This window comes from Tyto alba, unplaced genomic scaffold (genome assembly GCF_018691265.1).
Source record: "Tyto alba isolate M040663 unplaced genomic scaffold, T.alba_DEE_v4.0 Super-Scaffold_33, whole genome shotgun sequence".
Lineage (NCBI taxonomy): Eukaryota > Metazoa > Chordata > Aves > Strigiformes > Tytonidae > Tyto > Tyto alba.
In genome coordinates this window covers 15,554,737-15,576,874 of record NW_024881308.1, presented here as the reverse complement: position 1 = coordinate 15,576,874, position 22,138 = coordinate 15,554,737, and the positions used below count along the sequence as shown (strand labels likewise).

General features: G+C 46.7%; 1 protein-coding gene across 9 annotated transcripts in view; it reads left to right on the top strand.

The window, feature by feature from the left end:
- Positions 1-22,138, top strand: part of KCNQ2 (potassium voltage-gated channel subfamily Q member 2) — a 77,275-nt gene that overhangs the window by 28,837 nt on the left and 26,300 nt on the right. For 2 of the 9 annotated variants that reach the window (XM_042800945.1, XM_042800947.1), the window contains exons 5-11: positions 187-312; positions 2,615-2,725; positions 3,429-3,524; positions 4,240-4,334; positions 7,649-7,678; positions 11,551-11,619; positions 13,605-13,634. In XM_042800945.1, the coding sequence (XP_042656879.1) occupies positions 187-312; positions 2,615-2,725; positions 3,429-3,524; positions 4,240-4,334; positions 7,649-7,678; positions 11,551-11,619; positions 13,605-13,634 (557 nt within the window). Of the gene's footprint in view, positions 1-186; positions 313-2,614; positions 2,726-3,428; positions 3,525-4,239; positions 4,335-4,636; positions 4,707-7,648; positions 7,679-9,392; positions 9,510-11,550; positions 11,620-13,604; positions 13,635-19,254; positions 19,309-22,138 lie in introns of those variants that run through there. The other 7 variants (XM_042800946.1, XM_042800948.1, XR_006166070.1 and 4 more) reach the window with 6 other exon arrangements.

The following is a 22,138-nucleotide window of genomic DNA, read 5'->3' as shown; positions in this document are numbered from 1 at the left end:
ATTTCCCCATGTGCGTGGCAGGACCACATGGTCCCATCTCAAAAAGTGGCACTACTGGTCTCCAACCAAAGCCCCAAAGTCTAAACAAATGCAGGGAAAGTTTAGATCCAACCGCAAACAACGCAGCTTTTGGAGATGCGCACCAGGATTGCAATTATTCTCTTCTATCCCTTAATGATCTTGCAGGAGCTGATTACTGCCTGGTATATTGGCTTCCTGTGCCTCATTCTGGCCTCTTTCCTGGTATACTTGGCCGAGAAAGGAGAAAATGAGCACTTTGATACATACGCAGATGCACTCTGGTGGGGTCTGGTAAGTAATTTTCATAGAACAGCTGCTGGTTATTAAAATGTCCATTAACCCTCCATCTTCTATCACTTATGTGAGGAACTGACACAGTGCTTAGTTAACATTTTTATTAAATGGCTTCAGGCTACTCTTTTTCTTAAATAAACCTCCCAGAAAATGTTAGGGGGTCGCATTTCTTGGATTAGCTGGAGCTGCAAGGAAACTGGGAATTTGTGTGCTCTCCATTGTGGGATTTAGCTCTGTCACGACAGTAGAGGCAGATCAGATAAAGGCATCACGCTACAGGGCTCTTTGATCATCATTTTGACAAGGATTGCTGCCTTTAAATTATTTATAGTCATACTTGGGCAACATGCTGTTAACATGCTGGAATAAATTTTATAAAATTGATAGGGTCTAAGTACTAGAAAGACTTCAGCACTGAAAGCACTCCTCTTTCACATCTTTGCTGACAGAGGAGGAAAGGGCAATACTTTTAGTTTGCTCTGTGTGTGCATGTGCATGTGAATTATTGGATTACCCGATTAACAAAGAGAGAATTAATGACGTTCTAATCTTCTTGTGTTATTGTTCTTCTGCTCTAACACTGTGGCGCTAGTTTGGCCTTGATTACAAAGCATGTAATGAAAATCCCAGATCTGATCAAATCCCAGTAACAGGCTTGGGGAGGAATCAGCTGATCAAGCAGCTCCTCAGTTCCAACAACGGGAAAGAAGCAGTAAATTGCTTTTCAAGCTCCTTGGTTATGACAGAAAAATAAAAACAAAGCCCAATTTGACATAACTAGAAAATAAACAATGAGGAAAAAGTGACAACCCAGATTAGAGCTCAGTCTAGGGAGAACCATGTGCAGATTTATTTGTCCCTCCTGCTTCCCAGGCTGTGCGAGCCTTTGGCAGAGGCTCGTTTCAGGACATGGAGGTACATTGGACTGTTTTGCCACTGAAGATCTCAGAGTAAAATTTGAGCTTCATTAAAATAAACAGGTTTTGTTATTGTCCAACTCACGGATCGAGAATACATAGATGTTAAGAGATGGGCAAAATAAATCAAATTTCAGGTTCAGAAACTCATCCCTTGGTCTGATCTTAGTGGATCCAATCCTTGTTGTCTATAAAAATTATAAAAAATTTGTAAATCAACTTTGCAGTGATTATGGAGAGAGCATTCCTTTGACTTTGTGTTTCAGTAAGGAATAGCCATGTAGATGCATTTTCTAACCGCTTTGTTGAAATGGCATCTAATTGATAGGGCTTTTAGTGGGTCCAATTAAACAGTGCTTTGGGATCGTACTTCCATTTGTGTAAAAGTGATTTTATTTTAAGTTGAATGCATGAGGTTTCCAAAGCCACATCAGCACGGTGTCAACTCCCATCCCTGGGGCCAGCTCTGTCCCTGGAGAGTCTGGGATGGGGACAACTTTCAACTTGTCACAGTGACCATTGGGATCCCTTGAGCAGAAGTCTCAAAGCAGATGCTCCTAGTCCAACCATCTCTCCCTGCCTTGCCCTGCCAATCCCAGGCTCTCCAAATCCTCTCGTAAGCCTTAGGGGATATCCAACATTTCCCACTAGTGATATCCATGGACTGAAGTAGGAAAACGTGTCTTTTCCTGCACTTTGGAGCTCAGGGGATTCTTGGTCTCCAGCAAATCTCTCAACTCCTTCCCCAAAACTCACAGCAGCTTGCCAGCACTCTCTTGGTGCATTGCAATAAAACTGAGGAAAGGAAAAAACATCCCTGAATTAGGTTACGTGAAGCATCTATAATTCATCCTGTTGGACTAATATGCTGTTTTTAAATAGGAAGGGAAGCCGGCAGTGCTGGGAAGATTAGGAATAAACAGCATCAGATCTTTATGGACACAATTAAGCCCTGCCTTCTTTTGTGAGGTGCAGAAAGGGAGTTTGGGGCGAACTGTGCTGGTTCCCATTCCCTGCCGAAGGCGCAACCCCGTCTCCCGGGGGAGGCTCCGAGCTGCCGCAAGCCTCCGCACCAGATGGCAGCTCTCTCTGTGTCAGCTAAAGGCACGAAAACGCTCCCGACTGGCGCGCAAACTCAGCGCCTCGAGCAGGGAGGGTGGCATGGCTGTCCTGGGTGTCAGGGCATCGCTGCTCCCCCACGGAGGTGCCCGTCCCAAAACAGCCGGGGTCCTCCCGGGTGCCCGAGCCGCACCTCGACTCGGTCACCTCAAGGCATGCGGTGACCTTGGTTCTTCCACTCTGGTGTTGCGGGAGTTTTGGCTCTGTTATTTCGGTTTGAAGGCCGTCTGACCAAGGGCTGTGCGGTGATCTCCTCCCTGCAGATTACTCTCACCACCATCGGCTACGGGGACAAGTACCCGCAGACCTGGAACGGGCGGCTGCTGGCAGCGACGTTCACGCTCATCGGCGTCTCCTTCTTCGCCCTTCCTGCCGTAAGCGGAGGCTGCAGCGTCTCGTTGAGCGGGGCTGAGCTCGGCCGAGCCTTGGCCCCGGCCCCTGGAGCTGGTGGCAACACAACAGCCACGTCCCGCGGTGGGATGCACCCAGGGACATCCCAGCTGCGACTGCTCCGCGGCTGTTGAGTCAACAAAAAAAAAAAAAAAAAAAAAAAAGGGGGAGGGAAAAGAGGAATATCCCTTGCCTGAATATCCCCAGCTTAGACACAATACTTAGAAGTGAATGGGACGGAAAGCCTAGATTTGGCACTGCACAAATGTTGATGGAATTGAAACTACTTTCTTTCCCTGTAAAGGGCTGTTCCTAGGGGTGATTATGCCATTTCAGCAAATTATCCCTGTCCTGTTTGCAGCGCATCTCAGTGTGTTGCATGGATCCGATTTTCCCCCGTGGGGATAATTTGCTGAATGCCAGCGCAGTGTGGTTATTTTGTATTTTATCAGCCGTCTGGAGGTAGTTTGGGAAAAGCAGCAATTCCAGTGAGCTCCAGCACAATCTGCTGCCCCTTCACAGGGAATGTGTCTGCCAGGGCTGCCTCAGTTGAAGCCTTGTCCTTCCTTCCCCTGTACATTTGAAGCAAAAAATGAGCCAGAACAAACCTTTGGAGGGAAAGTTGGCTTCAATTTTTAAGTGAAATCTTAGCTAACGCCTTGCTAACTGCAGATTTCTCTTCCCCAGGGCATCTTGGGTTCGGGGTTTGCTCTGAAGGTTCAAGAGCAACATCGACAAAAACACTTTGAGAAGAGGCGAAACCCAGCAGCTGGCCTGATTCAGGTGAGGATCACATCCAAGGAGCCTTGGGGTTACATCGTCCTGATTTTGGGGAGTCTAATAGGCTTTTAGAAGCTGGGGAGGAGACGGGCAGGTGAAAAATGGGGCTGTGTGTGTAAGGTGTGAGACAGCAGCTGGTGACTGGTCGTGTCTGGAAATAAATGCCAGGGAATCAGCCATGGAAAAATAACATATGTGGTAGGCAATCTGGGGGAGAAGAGGAATGAAATCCAGCCCAGCACAGCAAGACAAATGCATTAGGACAGTCTGTTTTCACCAATTTTTTTTTTTTTCCCCCAAAGAGAATATTTATACTGATATAAAGTCACAATTTGAGAGCATTTTCTTCATGATGACAGATGTCTGCGCAGAAGGCTGGCCTTGGTGTATATCTTGGAGATTTGAAATTAGTCATTTTACATTCCCCTGCTCCTCTTCAATTTTTTTAACTCCCTAATGGGCCACAACACTGGCTTGATACCTCACCTCAACCTGACAGCAAGTGCCTTGTACCCACAGCATTTTTAGCTGGGCTCACAGAGTCAGGAGTATCGTGGTACCACCCCAAATTTGTCACGTAGCGAATCAAGGAAGAGGCAAAACGTCAGATCCATCCCACAGAAAACAGAGGGAGGGCTTGGTGTTGGCTGAGGTTTATAAAACCGAGGGTAGTGCTGGCTGTGCCTGGGTCCACAGTCCCACCGTGTCTCTTCTGCAGGCGGCTTGGAGATTTTATGCCACCAACCTGTCCCGGACGGACCTGCACTCCACCTGGCAGTACTACGAACGCACCGTCACCGTCCCCATGTACAGGTACCTCCTCCTCCACCTCCCTCTTCCACTGCCTTCCTCATGATGCCACTGTCTCCATATTTATTTTTGTTACCTTTTTGTTTATTCATTTACTTCTTTTAGATTGAAAAAGTGGATTTCAAGAGCTCTTAAGGGCTAGCATATGCTTTATCTTTTGGAGTTGTTTTCTTTTTTTTTTTTTTTTTTTTGTGTATTTCTTTTTGACTTGATTTTAATTTCCCTGTTTTGTTTTTGTTTTATTTCCATGTCTGTGTGTGTACATGCTCTTCTTTTCACCTTTATTTCTCCACATCCGCTGGTAGTTGAATTGTGTTGTGACAGTTGCTGTGCCCAGGTGTGAAGACCTCCCTCCCGAGCTGCCCTGGATTGTAGGTAAATGCCACCCTCCTCGTGCCCTTGCTTGGGCTCTCCTTGCTGCCCCAGCTGGTCTCTAATGGTCCTTCTGCCTTTCAGCAAACTTCTGTCCCTCCTTTGACTGGCCCAGCTTCCTCCCCAAGTGCATTTGCCCTGGGTCCTCCTTTCCTTTTTTTTCCCTCTTAAGAGGAGAAAAACCAAATCAGGATTCAGTGAGCATTTTCACATTTCCTGCATTTCATTTATCCATCACGATCTGTTGACACGAGTAGGGAAAGACAGTGGAGCCCTGACGGGTGACATTGATAAAGCACTGCTGTGTTTTAGCAGCATCCATCTGGCTTGCTTTTAGGAGAGGTAACTCGTCATCACACCCAGGCAGATTTTTGAGCTGAAATGACACAGGTTAGAGCCGTGCTGCGGGGATTCACAGCCTCTGGGGATTTGGAATTTCATAGAGATGGAGACAGAGTCCCTCGCTGCCCTCCGGGATGTGGGGAAGCACTGCATCCCCCTTGTCACTCCTGGGGTTGGTGGCATTGAGGGGGAGGCTTCCGCAGAAGCTAAAATGCAAACCACTTTGCACTTCATTTTGCACTTCATGTTGTACTGCACCCCGGGCAGGGCCGTGCAGCCCTTTGTGGCGCGTTTTTAGGGGCTAGCCAGATCTCTCTGGGTTTGTAGAGGAGTTGGACGTGTTTGTTAGATATTCCTGTAGCTTTGTGGGGTTTTATTTGGCATGATGGGGCTCCCTGTGCCCCATCTCCCTGCTCCCAAGCAGAGCTGTGGTGCAGCACCAGGTTGTGCCACTGCAGGTGTGAATGCCTTTCTGTTTTCCTCTTACTGCTGCCTTTTAGCCCTCGGGCAGGCAGTCTGCATATATTTTCTAGGGTAAACATTAGCCTGTATTTGAAACACAGTGGCCAGCCTGGTAAACCATCTTAAAAAACCTGTTGGAAGTCACGTTGTTGTGGTCAGTAATTTTTCATTGAATTCATTCCCAGTGTGTGTCCGATCGGTTGCTTTTGCCCTAAAGATCTACGAACTGACTTCAAGCTTTTACATAAAAAAAAAACCTCCGGAGAACCAACAACCCAACAAAACAGAACAAAACTGTTTTCCAATAGCATTAAACTCACCCATCAAAACTCTTTCTCCCAGTATTTGACCTTCTCACTGCACATTTGCAGCACTGGCTGAGATCAGCTACTGGAGAGGATGAGAACTGGAGCCTGGTCCAAAGTCCGCTGCAAAATGCAGAAAGCCAGGGGCTGATTTCAGTGGACTTTGCCAGGTTTTACTGCTCTTTGAAAGACTGAATTTACCACGCAGCCAGACATACAGTGATAACCTTTTGCATGAGGACATACCGAGATAATTACCTGCTACCTAATCCACTTGCTAAGACCTGTATTTCCTATGGAGCTAGTATACAGGAAGAAAACTAAGCTAAAGAGCTCCAGAAGAGACTAAATGAAAACTCTGGGGAAGAGAAAGGACAAAAAATGTAGTTTGGTGAATAGCCCAGCTACCTTGAATAAAAAGCCAGGACGAAGTTGTAGCAGTATTACTGGCTGATGCTGTGGGTGCTGCTCCCAACGCTGGCCCCAAGCAGCAGTGTCACCCTGGGCATCCCTGGGCACGGGTTTCTGCTCTCCCAGCTTCATCCTTAAATCCCACCTCGTGTCTCTGCACAGGTGAAGTGAACATCACCTGGGAGAGCGAGACGTGGGTGCGCTGATGGATTCAGCGGTTAGTCAAATTGGATTTTTTTACCGAGAAAGCAGTGAGCCTCTTTCGAATGTATTTTCAGTGTGGTCAGATAAACTAATGGGGGAAAAAAAAAAAAAAAAAAATAAAGGGAATAACTGTATGTTCTGGCTGCAGCTTCCATCACTCACACTGTCCATCTATCCTTGTCTACCCACTTCACTAAACCAGCTGGCAGGCGCTGGCAGCCCGGTGCTGGTGCAGCCTTAGCAGCACGTCAAGCCCAGCGCTGCATTAAGGTGATGGCAACACACAGCATGGTTAGGAAGTGGGTTGGAGGAACACAATATCCCCATCTCCCTCCTGGGTGCCTGGGGGTGATCTGCAGTCACACCTCGGCATCCTTTCTGCTCAACATCGGGCTGCTTACTCCTCATAGCAAGAGCCCTGTGACTTGAGCTTACCTGTCTTTCCAAGGCATCTCCAAGAGGCCTGGCTGCTCGGTGTGAGAAAACTGTTACACGTGCCTTAGAGGAGTTGATGTGTCTCCAGAACATCACTCAAATCACTGTGGTAGAGCTAGTCTTGCTCGTTTGGGGAAAATATGGTGGCCTCCGGGAGAATCTCAGATTTCATTTTGAAATTCAAAATACGGTAGAACCAAATCTGAAATTGCACAAGGCTCCTGTATGCACAGGTATGGTTTGGGCTTGGTGCGCCCAGACATCGTAACTATTATGCATCAGCCACTGGATTTGCTGGAAAAAAATCTGCTCTTTACTGTCCCTTCTGACAACAGGGCCTTGATTTCCACTACATTAATATATTGGTCTTCACTAAAAGAAACCCCCCCGGCACATCACGCCCAAGTCAGCAGTGCAGCCCAAGGAGTCCCTGACGGATGGGACCGAGGGCTGTCGATGTCTCTTGAAGGGTCTCTCGGAGCTCCCCCACATTTTCCCCGCTCTGTGGTGCCCATTTGCTTTTGGAGCAAGGTGGGAGCTGCCTGTCCCCGGGGGTGACATGGGCACACAGTGGTTTCTGAGCCGGCTGCAGCCGAGCGAGCTCAGCCCAAGCTCCTGTGCTCACCCGTAGGCCTGGTCACAGGGCATCTGCTCCCGGGGATACACTTCGTTCATATGCTAATTTTATTTATTCTGTTTCTTTTCCCCTTTCCTTCACCCCACCTTTCCCCCTTGTTTTTCTTTCTCTTATCCCATTGGTTTTCTTTGGTGAAAACACTTGAAAAGCACGCAAACGCAAACGTACGGTGCCTCCAGGTATGAAGTGCATGTGACTCTGAAACTGTGTGTCATGTCACTCCTTGTTCTTCGTTTGGGACTGTAACATGCAAAGCCTTTAATTAAAAAAAAAAAAAAAAAAAAGTGGAAAAAAAAAAAACCCTCTGAAGATCATTTTTTTTACAAATGAATGAGTGAAAGCCCAAACCAGACTCCCCCTCCTGCTGCCTACAGACTAACTCCATGCACCTCCATGTACATTTTAGCTATTGGTACTCCACAAGTGTTGGGAAACTGTCTGCCAAAATGATCATTTAAGGAAGGAGAATGGGAGAGCGCTTGATAAGCTTGCTTTTTTAAGGGTGATTTCTTGATGGTCTTACCAACCTCCTCCAATTCATACAATGCTTAACCAGAAAACTTCCCCGTTCATACTTGCATCTTCCCTTTGCCATCACTCCTGTGTATGCCCCTTTCTCCAGCCCTCTTTTCCCATCCTTCATTGTGTTATTTATCTCACTTCATGCTATAGGAGCTGTACCCACCAGGTAACACTAGGTTTGCTGAATTGGCTGGTGTGGTGGCACCGTGGGATGCATCAGTGGTAGCAGAGAATAAAATCACGGTGGCAGCTTTTGAGGACAACATCTGGAGGAGAGAGAGATCTGGAATGCTAAACTGAAATGATCATTCATTTCTTCTAGTAATTCAGTTTGATTTTTGGGAAAGGAATGTCTCATCTCAGCAGGACTTTTCCATTTCAGTTTTTTCTTCCAAGACTTACCTAGAGCCAAACAGTTATTAGCCCCTGTTATTCAATCTGGGGCTTAAAACTTCTGGGATCAATCCAAATGCAAAGACCTGTATATGGCTGTGTAAGATTCATGATAAATAATATTATCTCAGGTTCTGCAGAAAAGAGTAGATTTTCAAATCACAGGGATATTTTATGTGAGGTGAGTATCTGAAGGTGTAGTCAAGTCAGTATTTTAAGATGGGGAATAAATAGATTGCATTTCAAGACTGGGCCAAGCTCTGTTCCTAGAGCAGTTTAAATCCTCATGAGATGCATTAATGCTATTAGAGCTGATGTGATTTAGTGCCTGATTTCCAAACCTGCTTCCAGTTTTCACAGATGCAAGTTTTACAGCCATAGTAAATCACACTTAACACTTTGTGTGTTTAATTTACAGCAAATTGCATCAATGAATTGCAAGTATAATGTTCTGAATGCATTTTCCTGTTGTGCTGAACAACAGCCTGTTTTGAGAATCAGACATTTTCCTACTGCTGGGAGTGAAATAAGAATGTGCCTCTTCCATCCCGTTTCTTATAATAAAATGTTTTATCAGTTTCATGAATGTTCTCAGTTACGAAAAATAGCTTAGGCTGGAGACATAAAGTCAGGGTTAGGGTAAATACTGGCTCCTTATAGGAACTCCAACGCAGCATGGAGACTCATTTAAGTCCCCCTCCCATTCCAGCATCCATCTCCTTGTCACCCTCTTCCTAACTGGTCATACTGGGGCTGTTCAAAAAAACCCATCACCGTCTCCGTGCGCGCGCGGGTCGTGGTGTGTGTGCGTTTTTGTGTGTGCTCCCACCCACTGTTGTGCGCTGCTGCCCTCCTCGTGTTGTGGGGTTTGGATGGTGTCCTGGCCGGAGGCATGATATCCCTACTGTCCCCAGATGCTTGAACGTTGATCTGTGCTACCAGGAATAACAAATTTGCCTTCCCTTTGGATGCGGGGAGCCGGCACCTGGAGTTAGTGTGGCGTTTCTCTGTGCTGTACTGGGAAGGGTGATGGGAAGCAGCTGTTGGTACCGCTGGGTCCCCTGCAGCAGCCGGCGACTCAGAAGTGTTGCTGTGGTGGGTAGCATGAGCTCTGTGTGTTCCCGTGGCGTGCAGATCTTCTCACCTAGCTCCCCTTTAACCGAAACATGCTTCCCTTGCTAACAAGTGACACACAGACCAGGAGGAGAGAGAGAAAACGTGAGATGCCCCAGCCGGAGATCCTTTCACCACGTCTCTGGAGGACACAGTGGCATCTGTGGCACCCGTCCCTGGGCACACACACCAGTGCAGGGTGTCCTCCATCCAGCATTTTATAGCAAAGTTCAGTGAAAGTGCTGTGCAGAGCCCTGCCTGTTCTCTCAGGTGCTGGTGAAATGTAGTAGCTCTTCCCCAAGCCGCTCTTGCAATGACAGGTCAGGCCGAGCGTTCAATTCGGATTAAATTTCAGGTCACGCACGTGAATGCGTTTGCACCCATTTTTAATAATTATTGTTTCAGTAATACATTGGGGTTTTTTCCACCACATGTGTACCGGGCCCACCACCCTACCACAGAAACAGTAAATTTCTGTGTTTTTACCTTTGCTTGGAAGCGTCTGTGATTGCCCAAGAGATTGCCACCTTCAGTGCAGTGTAGACCTTGTGTTATGGGCCAATGCAAAGGCAGGAGCTCCTTTTGGGATCCTGAATCCTTCAATCTAGTGAGCTAATGAACTTTCCAGCTTTGAGACTTGCATCGATGGGAGCCCTGGGTTTGTGATTCCAGCTGGAGAAAGTGGGGCTGTTGTCCTACGTTCTGCTGGGTATGGACCTCTCTGAGAAACTGCCTCCCCAAAGAACAGTTGCGCACCCTTCGTTAACTTCTAAGGACACTTTGTACTTGATTTTATGCACCACCTTCTCCCATTTTGGGATGAATCTGCAAACCCTACAGTGGGTTTGCAGGGAGGTGACAGCCCAGCGCTCATGCACGGTTCCACTGCAGGTCAGCCTCTTCCTGACGTCTTGAGTGAAGAGGATCATTTAATTCATCAGATCAGGATGTGCTCTTCTCTGGATGGAAGCGAGCAGAGCTGTACTGGAGAGCTGAGCCAAAATATTCAGGCCTATTTTTATTCTTTTCTCCATATTTAGGATTGGAAAGTTTTCTGATTGCCTCAATCTTGTGCACACCAAATCTGCTCTGCTGAACAACTGTGTTTTTGAGGATGAGTTTTGTGTCTGCAGCAAAGAGGCTTTTCCAGTTGTTTTTGGTTGCTTTTTTTGGTGTTTTTTTTTGTTTTGTTTTGTTTTGTTTTTTTTCAGTTAGTGGAAAACTGTGAAACTATTGGTCTCATAAGGGCTGAAAAAATGTGTGCTCGCTTTTAGCACAAAAGCAGGGTAGGCAACAGGGTGTTTGTTTATTTTTTTTTTCTTTAAATTATTGGCCAGGATTCCCATTCTCATGTTCTTTTTCTTCCTGAGAAAAGAAGGAAACCGATGGTTCCTAGAAGGCAATGATACATGATTTTGCCTTATTTTGGGGCAAAACTTGACATGGACAGTAGAGAATTTGTTAAACTTGGCGCTGGGACATGCTGCTGTTTTTCCTGGGATGTTCCCAACGTCGGATCCCTGTTTTCTCTGCCCTATAAGCTGCTTCTTCCCATGCCTCCCCACCTTTCCAAGAGCATCAGGGTTGAGTTTTCCCGCTTGCCTCCAAGACTGGAGCTTCTCTCCACTTAAGACACAGCTGAAGCATTGACCTCCAACCAAAGCGATGGCAACTGCTAATCTACAGGTGGTGGAACAGCCCTCTTGCCAAAACACCACTGCGCTGCTCAGAAACTCTGGCAGCCACTTGTTTTTGGGGAGGTTCAAAATCCGGTGGTGCAGACGAGTTTCTCTCTCTCTCTTGCTGTCACACTCTCTCTCTGCCCCCACCGCTCTGCCTTAGGACACTGTTGGAAGTAGCAGCCAAACCCCTCTCCATCCTTCCCGCGCTGTCCCCCAGTTGCAGTTGGTGGCACAAAGGTGGTTCTAGTTGAAAGGATGGGGCAGCGGGTGAAGTTTCCAAGACAGGAGGCTCTGAAATCAGCTTTGCCTGAATATTAATGGTTTTTGTTTTCTCCCTCTAGACTCATTCCTCCTCTGAACCAGCTGGAGCTCCTGAGGAACCTGAAGAGCAAATCGGGACTGACATTCAGGTTAGCAGCAGAGTTAAGAGAGCTTGGGAAGCACACACTTTGCTACCTACCTTTTTTTTTTTTTTTTTTTTTTTTTTTCCTTCCTGCCTTCTGCATATGGACACCCTTGAGGACATGAGAGTTTTTGGCAGCTGGTCCCCCATGGGTCATTCAGAGACCTCCTTCCATCCCTCTCCCATGCTGTACATTAATTTCTTCAGCCTAACTTGGCTCTGAAGTAATGTTACAGTGCTTGACTGAAAACACAAAACCATATTTTCAAAGGGTCTGATCGAGGTAGCATTCTCAGTTTGCCTCTGACCTTTCTGGTCTTCACCACCCTCAGAGGAGACTCAGGCCCATGATGTGTTCATTAATTCCCCGTTCCCTCTAGCCTTCTCTCACCTCCCCTGAGAGCAGACAAAGGTTCTAGTGGTGAGAAATTTTTTGTTCAGTTTGCTGTGGCAGGGTGTACATCATTGCCCCAGAAAACCAGAAGCTTAAACATGTGCTCAGGAGGGGTAATTCTTGTTTTTTTTTTTTTGTTTTTTTTTTTCTTTTGAAGCAGGTGAGGTTACCCCATTTGGTGAATGGGGAGTGTGCAGACCCTGGGAGGGATGGAGAGATGCTGGCTGTGCCGGTGGGCATCAGGGCCAGCTGGGATGAGCCCTGCCCTGGGCTGTGTGACTCTGCAGAGAGTAGAGATCTGTTGACCCATGGGTCAGACTGGAAACTTTATAATGTGAATATCTGAGCTAGTGCCTGAGGCTGGGCTTCCAAGCTTGTCTGAGCAAGAAGAGTGTGGAGGGGTATTTTTTTTTTTTTTTCCCAGTCTCTCCAGTCTGCTGCCTTCAGGGTAAGGGAGAGGTGTCGGGGTCTGTGCAGATCTCAGCGGTCACTGCTGGGTGGAGGCAGGGCCACGGCTGGTACAACATCACGCTCAGAAGGGATTGAGCTCCTCCTGCCCAGGTCTTCTTGCAGTCCAGTTTGTCCCTTAGACCATCTGGTGTTAGGGGAGGCAGACCCTTATCTGCTGAGAAACACAGTCTGCTCCCTCTCATGAGGCTGCAGGGGCAAGGCTGTTTTGGGGCCCTAGATTAAATGCAATTTCCCAGTGTGAAGAAGCTGTGAATCAGAGTAGTTGAAGTCAGAGCAGGTTTTCTTCATTCCTGGAGGGAATTGCTGCCAAGGTACCTGGTCAGTGAAGGTGAGAGATTTTTTTCAGTGTGGCCTTAGCTTAGCTTGCAGTGTTATGGCTACCCTTTTGCAGGCGTTCATCTCACTTTGTCCTCAACGTCAATGATTTTTCAGGGCAATCGAATGGTTTGGGATCTCAGTAGGAAACCGCATACAAAAATTGTGGCATCCCACTCCCTCCATGTAGCCTTTGCCAACTACTTCGGCAAAGTAGCTGCCAAAGGCTTTGGAGGCAGAAAGCCCACCTGGGGTGTCACGATGTCAGGACAAGGGTCCGTACTCCTCTGCACCGACATTCCCCTCCCAGCACCACGCATCAGCACTGGTGCCCTGAAGCCGTGCATCAAGAGATCTGACATTAGCTCCGTCCCAATGGCCAGAAAGGAAAAGCAGATGCACCAGAGGTCATTGGGATCCATTCAAATCCTTCCCTGTGTGCAGAAACACCTCAGGGTGGTGCATTTCCATACGAAGGGGGCCGCTCTCTGAGCCCACAGAAGTCCTCCTGTGCTCACACAAATCACACGACCGTCAGGTGTCTGAGTCATGCGTAGGCACAAGGATGGGTTGGGATAACCTCTTCAGCCCTGTGCGTTGTATGTGTCTTCTCTGAGGTTGTGTGAGTCTCCAGTGATCTTCTGTCCAGGCCAGAAACTTGAGGAATTAAGTGCTCCTTTCCCTTTCTTCTGTCCACAACTTCCACTTAGTTGTATTGTTTGGTATTGTCCTTTCGTTATGTTTTAACAGTGAAGCAGCAACATCTTTTGCCACCTGACACCATGCTAATGTACTATTGCTTCTGTTTAAAGGAAAGAGCAGCAGCCCGAACCATCGCCAAGGTCTGTATCACTGCCAACATGCCATTCCCATGCATTACCTGTAGATTTCTATGTACGTGTGTGCGTGTGTGTACCATGTCGTGGCGCCATCGAGGGAAGCATTCTAGGTATTAACGTGCTTTTTCTGTGCTGTGGCAGTCCAACGTATCTACGTGTGTGCTGGACCTTAAATCATATCTTCCTTCCAGTCTGCCTCGGGCTGTAGCTGCAAGGGTAGTGAGGCTGTGGGGGCTAGAAGGAGCGGCGGGCAGCACGGGCAGAGCTGGCAGACACTTATCCAGGGTGACGGCAGGGCTTTGGTTTATGCTGCTATTTCTTTTTTTTTTTTTTTTTTTTTTTTTTTGTTTCCTTTTGTTGCTGGAGTCATAGCTGAAACGGTATAACGCAGGCTCAATGAGTGCCGATGGGTAGGTGATGCTTTGCCGATGTCTCCATCACCCAACGCCGTGCCAGGCGGAGGTGACGTGGGCCCACGAAGCCGTCACCACGTCACCGAGTTAGCAACCGCCCCCCCGAGCTCCCCTCGCTGCAGGGCACTGCACGGGCTGCGTGGACCTGCTGCTCCGTGGGACACTGGAGGGCTCTCTGACACGGCACGACGTGCATGGCAGAGACACCTTTACTTTCTCCACCCCGTTCCGTTTGGCCTCGCAGCCTCTGGATGAAGCACAGTCCCTGCTCTGTCTTCCCTCCATGCCTCGAGTCCACTGGGCAGAGGGTGCTCAGCCGGGTGCCCTCTGCGATGTGGTGAGCACTTTCCAAGGCCAGCCATAAATCTCACCTACGGGAAAGCTTTTCTCTATTCACGTGTCCCAGGGAAAGCAACAGGGCTGGTATTTGGGATAATTTTAGGATACTTTTCATCCTCTTAGAAGTATTTAATTCTGGGATTTTTTTTTTTTTTTTTTTTTTGTCTTGTATTTTCCCAGTTCGTTTAAGAAGTATTTCTGGGACTGAATCTCATTTTTTTTCTTGGGAGGTGAGGTGCAGAACTGATGATCTGTGGAGATCATATGCTTGGCTTTCAGATCTTCCATCCCGTATCTCAAAACATAGCTTACAGCCTAAATATTGTAAACACTGAATATGTTTTTCAGAAATATACCTAGAGCCTGACAGTTTGCAGATATAACTTTCTGCTGTGCCTTTCAGCTTCTAAGAGGCCAGAAACTAATTTTTCCCTGGCACAAAATCCAACCAAAGATATCTGGGTAGATATGTTGCTGACTAAAGGGAGGAAAATTTCATCCTTCCTTCCTTTTTTTCCCCCCCACTCTTTTTTCTGTCTTTCATTTGAGCTTTTCTTTGCAAGCAAAAACTCTGTAGCACTCCGTCCTCTTTCCTGCCAAATAATCCAAATCACCAAGATCATGTTTCAACTATTCAGATTTTTTTTTTTTCTTATGTGGGATCTCAGCCTGTGCGGCGAGAGCTCCATCCATCTTTATTAAAGCAGGGAGCATTACGTGGGAAGTGCTCTCTGGAAGCAGACCAAGACTAAAATCTTGGCCACCCACCTGTGGCATCACAAGGGTCAACATTTCATCCCAAGGGTCTGGCTGCTCCCCACCCTGTCTCAGCCAGTGACAAACTTCAGATGCATCATAGGGTAAATCCTCGTTTCTCACAGGCATATGTCCATGCCGTGAGATTAAATCTCTCTTCAACCTGATCAGCTCCATAGCCAAGGAGATCTTAGGACCAACGGTCCCTCATAAAATCACCCTAGCCAGCATCCCTGCAATTGCAAGCACTAGTCTTATTTCTGTGTCAGTAGTCTTACTGCTTATTTTTGAGTCTCAAACCTTTCTTGCAGCGCTCATTTTCACCAGTTAAAACACGAGGTTGGATGTATTTCTTCATAGAGGTTGCAGGTTTTTCCCTGTTCATTTTCTACATCTTAATCTCAAGTCACAGAAAGAAGCAAAAATAGCCTTTCACCACCCTTTCTCAGGATATTTTTTACTCTATGTAGATCTTTCATCAGGGTTATTTCCAAATGCTCCTTTCCCATTCCTGTACAGTATCTGTCTCCTGTGACACTGAGGGTTTTGTTGCCCTCCATTGTAAGATGCTAAACCAGATCCTTAAGCCAAGGGTCTGTGGCTGCCGTACACATGGCATTAGAGTCCTTTCCATATTGTTCACTTCAGCTGCCATAGCAGAACCAAAGCTCTTTCCTTCCATGTTTTGTTGGGGCAATATCAATTCTACCTGCTCCCACTGCCCTTTTCCATCTGATAACATCTCGGACCTCAGGAAGGAAATTCTCACAGTAGGCCCTATATTCAGGGGGCCCAGATCAACTATTTTCCTGAATAAAAGTGTCTGGATCTTTTACATTCATATCCCAAATCTCCCACCTACTTTGATTTCCAACAGCCTCACAATGATGCTCGGTGTGTTCATCCTGCCCTCAGAAGAGAAAACTTGTCCTGTTTCTCAGCCTACCCATTGGTTAATCATCCAGCCATAGTCTATCGCTGATGGAAAGGAGTTTCACTTAGGAAACCCCTTGGGATGAATTGTCTCTCAAAGCAGATCCCAGCACCACACTTTTATTGTTTCAGCTGGTAAAGGATTTACCACTTTCCGTTTCCATCGATGTAAGAAAACAGAGTCTCTCATCTGGAGATAGCTGGATCTTCCTCCCATTATAGTTATGTGTAGGGAGTGGCTGATTTCCTATATCCCTCTTTCCATAACTGATACACCAACCAAGTCCTTACAGCAAACAGAACAAAACCGGCTTTTTCACTATTTTGCATCTTACTATATTTTAAGTTAGAGAAGGGATGCTGGCGCGGCTCGTGGGAGCGTGCTGTGCAAGACAAGCATTGCCTTGCAAGGTCAGGGAGCATCCCAAACGTCCCGCCAGTGCCTGGGACCGTTGTCGGGGTCTTGCCCATGCACCAGTGTTGATGCTGCCCTCTGACTCCGGTGCCGCTCCAGCTGTGCTGATTTTTGCCCTGAGAGCACTCGGAGAGCTGCCGCCCCGGGGTGGGAGGACGTGGGGAGGCGATGGGGTTAGCGTGGCGGAGGCTCGGGGTCACCTGGAATGGTGGTCACTTTTGATTTGGTCTAGGTGTAAGATGGGACAGCTGCTCTGAGACAGGTTACATCCTTTCTCGATCATTTCTGTTTTGTTTTCCACCGTGGGCCGGGAAGCTGGGTGCTGACCTGCTTGGGGGGACAGGAGCTCACCTCCCCGTGACAAGGAGCCCAGGCTGTGATGAGCAGAAAAGATGCTGGCCTTTTTCTACATGCTACGTACCTCTTCCCCCCCGCTTTTTATTTTCCTCCCTTTTTAAAAAACTCCTTACAGAGCCTCCCCTGTGTCCACCCTACCATCTGCCTCGGCCAGGGGAGGTGGCCTCTGCCCTTGCTCGGTCTGGCTACCGCTGCAGGAGTGGTTAACACTGACCATGCCTCCGAGACCACGCTGCTCTCATGCAGGGTCCAAATATGAGTCCTCTCTGCCTCATAACCCCAGGGAAGGAGGGCTGCTCTGTGGTGGAGCTTTTCTCACCACAGAAAGCCAGCAAATCCGGGTGGTTAATGGGGTTTGATTGCTCCTATGTTAATCAGGCTGGAAATTCACTGTGGCATCTCGTCTCTGTTTATTTTGTTTTCTGATTGTAATGTCAAAAAGACAAACATATGGTTAGCCAGGACTACGGAGGCTCCTATATGAAATGTGGGCTTCAGATGCTCTTTAACAGATGGTTTGATAAACATCTGAAGGCATCCATGACCACGTTTCTTCCTCTTGTATTTTCCAAAATGCGATTGGGTGAAAAGCTAAAAACTAATGAACCAAATGATCATAATAATACATTAATATCAGAGAAAAAGAAACAGGATTCCAGGGAACTGGGAAGCTAAACCTCAGATTACTTTGTCCAGCATGAGTTCAGTCCTGTAGGTAATAAGAGGAACCTCTGTGGAAGGTTGTCCTCAGCTGTGGTTTGTCCTTGACCCTAAAGAACTCAGCAAGACCTTGGTCATTATGTTGAGTGAATGCTGGACTGGGCCACCTTGTAATGTGTATGTATATCTGTGCGTGTATATATATATTTCAATGTATGTATATGTCTGTCTGACATACACACAACATTAATATCTCTGTTCAGGGGTGTGATTAAGGCTTTTGTACGCACTGGAGGATGCCTTTGGTTGACTCAGCGGGCCCCTGCTCATCCAGCCTAGGGCGTCCAAGGTGTCACTAACTGCTACTGCCCGTGGAAACTGGTGTCAATCACAGGAGCCCAAGGGGTTGGCATTTGACCTTCTAACCAACTAACCTGGTGTCAGAGACTCATGCTGGGACTGACAGTAATCTGGAAATAATCAGTTGCCTTTAGAGGAGCGGATTATTTGCACAGAAGAGACTGCATCTTCCTGTAGGAACTGCAGAGGAGACTAAGAGGAGAGTAACCCCCGTGTCTCCCTGAGGCTCTGCATGCTGACTATCCCACTCCCACGCAGCGATGCTCGGACCCCAGCTCCAGAACAGCCCCGGTAGCACCACCGGTCCCCGGGGCTACCTGGGGATGTGGGGTCGGTCCCGTTGTGTGCACCTGAGCAGTCCCCAGGGTGCAGAGGGTGGTGTCGGCTGAGCTTGCACGAGATGCCGCGAAGCAGAAGGAATTCCTGCAAATTCCTTCTGCGTGTGCCCGCGAGCTCCTCTGATTGCCGAGTTCAAGCGTAAAACGAGATTGGGGTTTTATGACCTTCGGCTTTTTCAAGCCTGCCCACGAACTCAGCAAGTGGTGCCCGTTGGTGGCCAGGTGGGGTGATTGGGGGCCACATCATTACCCTTCCACAGGTAGAGGGCTGCTCCATGGCGTGGAGAACCCTGGTCGTGGTGGCGATCTCCTGGCAGGGCAGTGCCTGAGCAGCAATTTGGGATTTGGGAGCTGTGGTGGTGCCTCAGCAAAGCCAGGAACTCCCCAGAAGTGGTAGGGCCCGTCTAAAAAGCGTTACGAAAAACAGATGCATGAACACGGATGTTCAAATCCCTTCCCGTAAGGGACTGCACCACACCCTGTTTATATCTATTTTTATTTTTTCAAATGCTAGGCTTAATAATACTATTTCCTGTATGAGAAGTGCAAATCATTCACAGATCAACTACCTCTCTTTGTGAGGGTTTTTTTTTGATTTGGGAAAAAAAAAAAAAAAAAAGGGAAGAAAAGTGAACTTTTTGGATGTTGTTGAACAAAACAAATTGAAGTTTTGGCTCTCCGTGACTTAAACAATTAAAAAAATTGGGGGTTTTATCTGTTTAAAGGAAGAAGAGAGTACTTTTTATTTCCAATGCAAATGAAAAAAATCTTCCTGCAGGACATAGTCAGTTATAGATGAACTGATGCCACCAATTCAATGCAGAATGCATCATTTCTAATAATGACATTTATTGACAACAGTGAGATGAATTTCAGAAACCCTCTTGATTTTTAATTTTTTTTTTTTTTTTTCTCTTAACGCTCAAACAGAAAAATCCTGTCATGAACCCGGCCCTCAAAACACCTGTCTTTTAAACCTAGAGTCAGTAATCAAAAGTTTCCTGTCTGGCATTTGCTTCCAGGTCTAATTTTTACTCTCCCCTCATTTCCAGTAAAAGCAAACCGTGCAGAGAGTCACTATGCGGATGCTGCTCAGGAAACTCTAGGTACCACGGGAAATGCGTCGCACGAAACTAATCAAAAGCTGCACGGCTCATTCTCCCTCTACCCTGCTACCACCCGTTCTGATCACTTCTCTGCTTAATAGAGGTACTAGATGAGTAAAAAAAGGTGAAAGAGCCTCCCCATTGCCCACTCAGAAATTAGAGGCTTCCTTGTCTGCTAATCATGCGGAACATGTGAATCAGAGACAAGGATGGGGAATTTGGTCTGGGCTAGCAAGCCAGTGTCTGCTCAGCAAGGAAGGAGGCCAGGAACAGAAGTTTAACAAATGACGGAAAATTTTTTTAAAAATTAATTTTTTTTTTTTTTTTTTTTTTTTTTTTTTAAAAAAGACCCCTTCCTCCCTATCGCTCCATCCCTCCTCAAGGTCCAGGGAATCCTTGCAAATTGAATTGCACTGTACAGCAGTATCAAGTTAGTAGCATGAGAAATACCAGCTTCCTACCTCTGCTCAGTCACCATTCCTCTGGCTCTCTGAACGCTCCAAATTGACCTTTCCTAGTCTTGTGGCCTTTGGAAGCCACGGCTTGCCTATCTAGCACCTCTACTACGCAGCTAGAGAAGGACTAATCTCAGCCTGTCCCGCCAGACGTAGGGGATACGGGCTCCCCTTAGCCTTGACGTTGGCATTGTGAATGGTTCTGTTTCTAGATCCCGTGGGGAACAGATAGCTAGAGCAGAGGGTTCCGTACGAGCAGTGTTTTCATCTTTTTCATCAAGCTGACAATTGTTAGGCGGCTTCAGAGAATTCCCAGTGAGCATTCCTTAGTGCACCCATCTGATGGCCGTAAGGGTACACAGATACGTATATCTTATTTTATTTGTGAATAATATATGTCTACTTCCACGCCTGCACTGGAAGAGTCTCTTCCCCCGGCCCAGATACTGCTTCTCAGCAGCAAACATGCACCTTCTTGACTTAGCAACGCCCAGAGTTTGCATGCTGTGAATGCTGGCAGGTGAACCCCATCAGCTCTTCCCCCGCAGCCAGGCAGGTGGAAAGCCCAGGAGTGGCAGGGCACCGAGTGATGCCGCATGTTTGTGAAATCGGATTTTTGCATGCTCTTTTTTGGAGTCCGTTTTAATTCTCAAAATCACCAGTCTCTGTCTCCCTCAGAAAGCCAACAAACTACAGTTTTAAAAATATAAAACTACAGTTTTAAAAGTACGTGTATCTCTGATTTTCTCCATTAATTGTTCCAACGTGTATCTTTTCTTTTCTTGCTATTTTTTTCCCTGTTGGCTATTTTTATTATCTGTCAGTCTGGAATCTAGGACTCATGCTTCAGACTTGCGGGTACCAGAAGCTCAGAGGTAGTGTGGTAAATCCCATCTCTGAATGGGTAACAAAGAGGAAGGAGACATGATCTAGGTTTCATAATAAGCAATTGTCCATGGTAGGAAATTCCCTGTGCCTGGATAAATAGCCTGAATCTTTGAGTTAGCCTCCTGCTACGTGTTTTGATGGTACTGTGGCCTTCCTTGAAGTTTATCCTTGAAAGGACTGGTTTAAATATTGGTTGATCATCAGTTGCACAGACAGAATTTCAATACCTTTCCAAATGGCAAAGATTTGGTCAATAGTCTGGCTGAAAAAAAATGATCATGAGTTCTGTAGTGTTTCCATTTGCCAGGTGAGGTTGTTTTATCCTTGGAGGTGGAGGCACAGTGCAAGCAGGGACTCTTCCCCAGAGGAAGGCTCCTTCTAATTGCTTAACATCGAGGTTGTTTTTGGCAGAGATTAAAACAAGCAGCGATATTCGTAGTGCTGTCCTCTCACCTGTCCATGTCCAGTTCTGTTTTCTGGAAAATCAGCCACTCTGATCTTAGTGTCTTCCCTGCATGTCTTCCTAGGCATGAATTTTTAATTGGTAAAGCCAGTATAATTTTTTTTATTTTCACCTGAATTCCTTCCCATGGTGGTCCTCATTTCATCTCCCTCATCTTGAGTTCTGCAAGGGAAAGGGAGGATGAAACAAATTGTTATCTCAAGATCTTCTTAATCTGTTGGAGACCCTGAGAAGGAGGATTACAGACTGTGGTTCTTCCAGTCAAAAAGGAGTCTTGAACTTTGGAGTAGCTACAAGGGCATCTTTGTTACCTGCATCCATCCTCAATGTAGTGTTATACACACTGTGCTTTAGTAAAAATATAGGTTAACTGTGAAGGGACATAAAAATAATTCAAATATCTTGTTTTCCCGGACCCTTGGGCTGCCTGCCTGCAATCAACCACTGCACAAACTCCTAGGGGCAGATGCCAGCACTTTGATGCATCGAAGGCTGAGTGGTAAAAGCTTTCATCAAGGATGCATATAACAAAACAACAGTAAATGATGAGGCAATCATGGAAAACACAATGTAGGTAAATTAATAGAAAACTCCTTAGAAGCCATGGTTTCTTAATGTACTAAACCAATGATCTCTAGTCAATAAATGCAATAATGCATGCGTTTTTAGACAATAATGTAACTATACCAAGCCAGATTATCAGGTCTATCATATTCTGCTTTGTAAGAGACTTTCCTGGCGTCTGCTCAGAGAGATGAAGGCACCACAAAGACCTGACAGTGGGGAAAAAACAGCACACAGACCAGTGAAGGAAAGGAGTTTGCAGAGCCCTTGACTGGCCTGCGGGTCTGGGTGTAGAATATTTCTCAAAGTCTTGTTTAGGAATCATCAGCCAGCTTGAAGATGCAATTTAGCTGCTTTGCTTTGCTCCTGAAATGCAAAACAGCTGAGCTGGCAAATAGCAAAAGGTTGCTGGAAGATGCAGAATATGTGTGATGCGGTGTTTGACAGTGCTCAACATCAG